Source organism: Coenobita brevimanus, chromosome 48 (genome assembly GCF_032717465.1).
Source record: "Coenobita brevimanus isolate Jiangsu-jjx chromosome 48, ASM3271746v2, whole genome shotgun sequence".
In the NCBI taxonomy this organism is placed as follows: domain Eukaryota; kingdom Metazoa; phylum Arthropoda; class Malacostraca; order Decapoda; family Coenobitidae; genus Coenobita; species Coenobita brevimanus.
The window spans coordinates 21832915-21840452 of record NC_137001.1 but is presented as its reverse complement, the minus strand read 5'-3'; the positions used below and the strand labels follow the sequence as shown (position 1 = coordinate 21840452).

At 40.6% G+C, this 7538-nt stretch overlaps 1 protein-coding gene across 2 annotated transcripts; it reads left to right on the top strand.

Annotated features, from left to right (window-relative positions):
* Positions 1-740: 740 nt before the first annotated feature.
* CSN8 (COP9 signalosome subunit 8) lies at positions 741-1963 on the top strand. 2 transcript variants are annotated; one of them, XM_080271891.1, is made up of 4 exons: positions 741-812; positions 1009-1079; positions 1352-1530; positions 1641-1963. In XM_080271891.1, exons 1-4 carry the CDS (start codon positions 756-758, stop codon positions 1889-1891), a joined length of 558 nt encoding a protein of 185 aa, XP_080128017.1. In that variant the 5' UTR covers positions 741-755; the 3' UTR covers positions 1892-1963. The 2 variants fall into 2 exon arrangements, with proteins under 2 accessions (XP_080128017.1, XP_080128014.1); XM_080271888.1 differs by having other exon boundaries at positions 1352-1545.
* The last annotated feature ends 5575 nt before the right edge of the window (positions 1964-7538 follow it).

Below are 7538 nucleotides of genomic sequence, written 5' to 3'. Positions count from 1 at the left end.
GATGTTTTATATTAATTTATCCACTATGAGAGGGCTAATAGTGACCGTATTAATACATGGGCTCCTATGACACTCTCAGCTGATCAAAAATGTCTGCCATCGACTAGAATTAAAATACTAGAGCTGCTTTAACTACACAGTTTAGAGAATCAAAGTTCATACGTAATGAGTTCTAAAGGAATTAAAGTCTATATAAATTACGGTTATGTCGTCTACATCCAGGTGTGAAGGTGACAGGAAACACTGATGACCCAACCACCGTCATGCGGAAAATATCCTGTTGCCATAGTCAATTAGTCAAAGTTATATACATTACTTCCATACTGGTAACTTCTATCCTTCACGATTATATGGTCTATAAAATACTGACCTGAGACGCGACGGCTTTTAATTTTTACACCTTTTGCTGTGGTCTGGGAAACGAAGTCAATGCAGTACATCGAATATACAGCAGTTTCATTATATGGGTCACTACAGACAGTCTCCCCGTCGCCTTGACCTACGCCATTAGGCTGCCCTATCTCTATCTCACATCCTCCTCTCTCATCTCCACTCTTTGCGGGATTAAGGCATCTGGATATATATAAGTACACAGATAAACAGATAGAAAGTGTCATTATTACATATTATTAACCAGGGTTTGAAATTTGAGAATTTTTATGAAATTTCACATGCCCCGAATACCGGGGAGGGAGGGATGGGGGGGGGGGGACTCAATCGCTGTGAAATTCCAGGTTGCTGACAAATTGTAAACAATGGCCGAGGTGGATTACAACAAAGTGTGTGAGGAGCTGGAGAAACAGGAGTTGGACGTGAGTACATGTGTCCATGCTTTACAAATGACGTATATATAGATTAAAATTAGTGTGATCTTAAAATATCAGTTATTATTTGTCGAGAAAGGAAGAAATGGCTGATGTTTACCAATAGGGTACCGCCAAGTGCTTCTCAGTTTTGACAACTGTTCACATGAGTAATCCTTGCATAAGATTTATTCTTTAATTCCAGGCGCCCAATGGTGTTCCTCCAGCCCATGTGTATGAACAGCTTCTCACCATATATCTCCTGCAAAATGACTTGTAAGTTTGTTATAACGATCTTACATGGCTTGCCTATGCAGTACTCATAAATTATTTTCCACTTATAGTACCAATATTTGGGTATTATTGTAGCTTTGGACAGACATGCTTATAGGTTAATTTAGGTTAAGATGAACCTAGGGATACAGCAACAATTGCTTCTATACAACTACTACATTTCGTACTATTACTAAAATATCCTTACCCGTATTACTTCTCCTACTACTACTATTACTCCTCCTACTGCTACTAAAACATCCTTACCCTTACAGAACCGGTGCCAAGTATTTATGGAAGCGCATCCCCAGCAGCACAAAAACGGCAACACCTGAACTGGCACAGATATGGGGTGTGGGTCAGCACCTCTGGCAACGAGACCTGCCAGCTGTATATACTGCCATCAATCACGAATGGTCACCTACTGTTAAAGAGATTATGAAGGCACTGCATGGTAAAAATGATGATGGTGATTATGATGATATATATTTTTGTGCCATTCTGTGATCATGGGTATTAAGGTTAGGATAAAAAAAAATAATTTAGATCTCCATCACTTTTCAGATCGTGTTCGTCAACGAGCGGTGGAACTAGTTGCACGTGCCTACACCTCAATCAGTGCAGACGACTTCGCTCAGCTGGTGGGCATGGCTCCCGAGGCAGCGGTTGTGGCGGCAAAGGAGCACGGCTGGGGTTATGACGAGCCCACACGTATGATTCTGCCCGTGCCCAGACCCCCACTACCCCACGCACCCACACCGTCCGAGGATCAACTACGCAGACTGGCCGATTATGTGTCCTTCCTTGAAAACTGATCTTGACCTATAGAATAATCACAGTCCTACAATATCACCTTTACAAAAAGAATGTACTCTTAATAATGGTATTTAAATCAATATAAATATAGAAAAAATATAATTAACTGCTTGTTTCATTTCCACCCCACCGGTATAGTCGATATATACTGATGTCAAGTGGTTTCATGATACAATGAATTCCAACATTAAGGTTGGTCATGCTTTAGCTGATGTTTTTTTTTTGGACTGGAAGCCAAACAAAGTGCCAAAACCAGCTAATTCACAACAGCTGCTGGACATACACTGTACATACATAAATATACAGACATGTTAAGGTTGGCCAGGGTACAATTATCTATAAACATACATTATTATACAGATATATCCCTTATCAACCCCAGGGTTTCAACCCTACTGGGGCCACATTTGGTTGCAGGTTAATAAACAAACCTGGTCAATCCACACATACATGATTTATTCCATACTTAATTTTATGTACATATAATTACAGTAGGCTTGTTGGCTTATTAACAATGATGTACAGATAGGAAATAACCACTTCAGTCTGATGACATGTTTACTGACTCTACCTTTCTACTGATGATGCAAGAGCTGACAAGGTGCCAACATGTGGTGGCTTTGTGCATCCTGGGTTGAGCAAACCCGCTCATATTTCCCTGCATCTCACTGTGGGAAGGACCCTAGTGAGGTGCTGTCTACCACAAGGGGCTGCCACACCCCTGCATGGTCTATGTACTGTACTGTACCTGTGGGACAGCCAGACACACCAGGCTTATGGGGAAAAATACCCTCTTGTCATATCATGATGTCCCCAAGACTGGAACATTCCTGTTTATGCTGAATGACATATATACCTGCTATTTTGGGGGATTTGAGCACTACTGAATTCTTCCGAAGAACTTAACACTTTTGAAAACAAAAGATAAACCATTCTTATTATTATTGTTCCTTTGAAAGAACTAACGCTTGAAAAACTAAAGATCAACCACTATTATTATTATTATTCCTATTATTATTATTGTTAAAGTTTGGGAAGACTCTACTCTGAGGATGCCATTTTCATCTTAATATGAGTAACACCAGACAATTTAATTCAATGTGGGAAGTAGTAGGACTCATTCAAGGCTGCATCTATCCTGGCTACTCCCAAATGTCATCAGATTCAAGAAGCTAATTCCTAGACAGTACAAGGATGCCCATGAAGAATAACTTGCAAGGAAACACCATAGAACACCAAGCTTCTGTCTATTTTTTCCATAACAGACAAATGCTCAATATTCACTTTTCTTTTTTCCTAGTGAGTTACTGTATACCGTACTTCACGTTACTTATTATACGCGCTTGTAGTGTATTTTTCAAGTACAGTAGAACCTCTCTAGTTCGGACTATACAGGGGGAAGGGTTGTCCGAATTAGCAGATTGTCCGGACCATCAAGGTAATCTCATTCATGAGTTTTCCTTCAGGAACACCGGCCTCTAGTTTATCCAGTATTTTCACTTTACCTGCAATACTTAGTGTTACATGCTTCCTTTTAACACCTTTATTCATTGCAGAAGCTACACTTGCATTAGGGGGCATGGTAAGGAGGATTAACTTTTGAAATACGGCGTAAAAATATAAATGGTCGGTGAACTAGATGATGGAATGAATGCTAGTGTGTGTTTAAACAGGCGCCCATGTTACGACCTAGCATGATCTTAGACTAAACAAGTTACGATCGCTTTCCGCACCGATACTGAAAATGACTTTAGAATTATTTTCAACATATTTTTGGAGTTTATTATTTTTAAATTTTGTCCGAATTAACAGAAATCCGGATTAACGGGGTCCGGACCAAAGAGGTTCTACTGTATGCCCATATGTACAGGTGCCTTGGAACTTATGTACTAACTCCAGGATGTGCTTAAAGTATAAATTTGAATTAAAGCCCCCTGTTTTATATTACAATTTCTGGGGCAAATAAGTAGGAAGGAATGTGTTTAGCCTTCTTATATCACCGCTGACAGCATTATGTTGTGTGGGATGCAGGCTGACCATACCTAATAACCACAGGCATTGCAAAAATGACAGTAAAGAATTAGCAGTTCTTGTTCTGTGTAAGCATACAGCCTTAATTCTGTGTATGAAATGTAATACCAACATGGGTTAATTTCTCAATCATTATGGAGATACAGTTATTGATGATCCTATGGGTGAGAATAGACTCCTTCATAATAAACTCATAATTAATGAAGCCTTTGGTTCCTTCTTCCTTATTAAAAAAAAAAAAAAAAAAAAAAAAAATCAGGCACAGAATCACCTCCTGAAGCTAGTACATCAAGGCCAGGAACCCTCTGTATGTATATATTTTTTTCTCTTTTATTACATATGCAGAACTTATAAATCTACTTTTATTTGTCTGTGAGAGTAACTGATTCAATGTTCTCTACAACGAGGCTTTTATTTAATTATTATCTATTTAATTATTGTTACTACTGTACAAGTATACCCATATATACTATACAGGGTGATCCACACACAGCACTTCACTAGCAACTTAACTGGTGGAATCTTAGGTGCTGTAGGGATGGGTCATTCTGCTGGTGTGGGAAAGGGCATGGTAAGGCAGTGGCAACTGCAGAAATGATGCAGGATAGGCACTGATAATGGTGACTGTTTGCTGGTGTGGGCATGCGAGTGGCAAAAGGAGTGGGAAATGAATAAATGATGCAGGATAGGCACTGATAATGCTGACTGTCTGTGGGTGTGGGCATGGGTGTGGCAGAGGGCGTGGGAAATGAAGAAATGATGCAGGAATGACACTGACAATGCTGCCTGTGTGCTGGTGTGGGCATGGGTGTGGCAATGGGAGTGGGAAATGAAGAAATGATGCTGGATAGGCACTGATAATGCTGACTGTCTGTGGGTGTGGGCATGGGTGTGGCAGAGGGAGTGGGAAATGAAGAAATGATGACACACTGATAACACACACGAGAAATCACCCAGCAGGGCAGAAGAGGAGTACTGTATATGGACAACCCTATATTTTCTTTTTTTTTTGACATACAGTGAGCTTATATATCTACTTTTATTTATCTTTGTATAATTATCATAATGTGTTCATTTTGACCTGATGAGGATCCCAAACCCCTTAGCTGATGGCCAAGTGTAGTCATATTGGAGGGTAAATTTGGCTAGTAACCAAGGAGACTCATCCCTTCCTCATAACCAAGGTTCATCAAATTTCACACAGCCACAATTTAGTATTTAAGTTGTTGAAATAACCTAGTTCACTCAGCTGAAAACAAACTGGTTATAGTATTAGCATGCAGGTGGTGGAGGAGGCTGCCTTCATGTGGTGGCACAGCTATAACAAGGCAGTGGAGCTACCCAGTTGTACAAACATCCCTTAACTCCTCCATCCCCCCAAAAAGGAGGATGGTGGACTGCATGAAAAGTGCATCTTCAACTCTCCAATCTGACTACAATTGGCTATCAACTGAGCAGAAAGGGATTAGGGATGAGTCTCCTTGGTTACTACACAAATCAACCCTCAAATCTGACTACACTTGGCCATCAACTGAGCAAAAGGAAGTCTGGAATCTTTGGCAGGTGAAAATGAACAAACTTTATGAATGATCTGCTTCCATTCATCCATCTATCATTCCATACCAGTAAATTATTGCCCCAGTGCTAGAGAGGGATGCCTTCAGGTGGTGGCACAGATATAGCCAGGCAGCTTCACTGGCTGGTTATACAAGCGTCCCTCAACTCCCTCCCTATCCCCTAAACAGAGCATGGTGGACTGCAGCAGGGGTACAACTTCAGCCTGCAGTCCACTGGGTTCATGTTTCAGTTGAACCTTCACCTAAAACTACTCCAACTACATCACTGCCCCATAAAGAGAGTAGGTGCCCAGAGCTAACCTGCTTAGTCCACAGATTTAAGGCGAGTGACCAGTTGCTTTTCCCTGAGTGGCATTGTGTGTGCAACGTACCCCAACCATTCCCTGGACTTTAATCCTAATAGGATGAAGCACTGTCACCCACTAAACCACCAGGCAGAGTCAACCAGTGTATCTACAACAATACATAGTCCGTACACAGAACTTCACTACAAACCCACCCGGTGTTACCTGTGTTGTGGCAATGGCTCAGTCTGCTGGTGTGGGTGTGGCGGTGGGAGTAGGAAATGAATAAGTGATGCAGGAGAGATCACTGGTAACTGACAGTGTGATGGTGTGGCAGTGGTAGTAGGAAATGAATAAATGACGCATGGTAAATATTATAACACTAACTGTCTGTTGGTGCTGGTGTGGGTGTGGCAGTGGGAGTAGGAAATGAATAAATGATGCACAATATATATTAATAACACTGACTGTCTCCTGGTGTGGGTGTGGGTGTGGCAGTGGGAGTAGGGAATGAATAAATGATGCACAGTAGATATTATAGACTGTCTGCTGGTGTGGGTGTGGGTGTGGCAGTGGGGGATAAGAAACGAATAAATGACAAGGACATGAGATAGATACTGATAACTCTGGCTGAACCATCCCTACAACACAAACAAAACTGCCCAGTGGAGTGGAAGAAGAATGTCATATGTGGACCATCCTCTCTATATATATGATGTCACGGGAGATTTTTGAGAAACATTAGGAGGTGATGTGAAGAATAATTTTGAGTATAAAATGCTATATCAACATTTTAATTCTTTGCCATTATAAAGCTACAATTACTGATGACATTATGGGTGAAAATGGTTTGATAATTCACCCATAAGGACATCAATAATTATGGCTCTATGGTGGCTGAGAATTACACCTATGTTGATGTAGCATTTTCCCATCAAAATCAGCCTTAGAATAACCCCTAACAAAAAAAAAAAAAAAAAAAAAAAAAAAAAAAAAAAAAACTGACATATACATAGGTACATTCCGGTATATATATAATTACATATGATTTATTTGTAAACCTATTTGTATTTGTAAGTTATTAATTAGTCTTCACTACCATTTTTTTCTTCATCCTGTTGTCCTCCAAACATTTTTATATTGGTGCATGTCTCTCTTACTTTTATCAATATTGCCCTTACACTCTATCAAATACGTTTATATGAAGCTACGGAACGTGGTAAATGTTTTTGGCGTATCTGATTGAGCCAGGATTCCGAGGATTTGAATGATGAGTGAATGGAAGCGTAGCCCATTGGACTGGGCAAATTTGGGCTGTCGGACAATGCTACTCCTCACCCTGCCCTAGGGTGGGAAAGGAGGTCCAGATGATGATAATGCCCTTACACTGTACTTGTTTTGCTCCATCCATCCATCCATCATTCAGTCCATTTTCTCCCCATCAGGAACACAGGACCCAGGGCTAAACTATTCATTCCTGACATTTAAGGCAAGGGTGACCAGCCTCATCATCCCCCCAGTGGCATTATGTGATCAATAAACCCCAACCACTCCTTGGATATAAACCCTTACAGGCTTAATCCAACTGGAGTGCCTGAACCCACTAAACCACCAGGCATCTCCATACTAAATGCTTGGCTGGTATGCTATCTTACCTTTCCAATTTCACTCTCTACTATGCTGCATAAAATAACCTGGAGACAGCAAGCATAAAACAAAACAGACAGCACCCAATTCAAGAGCTAGGAAATCAA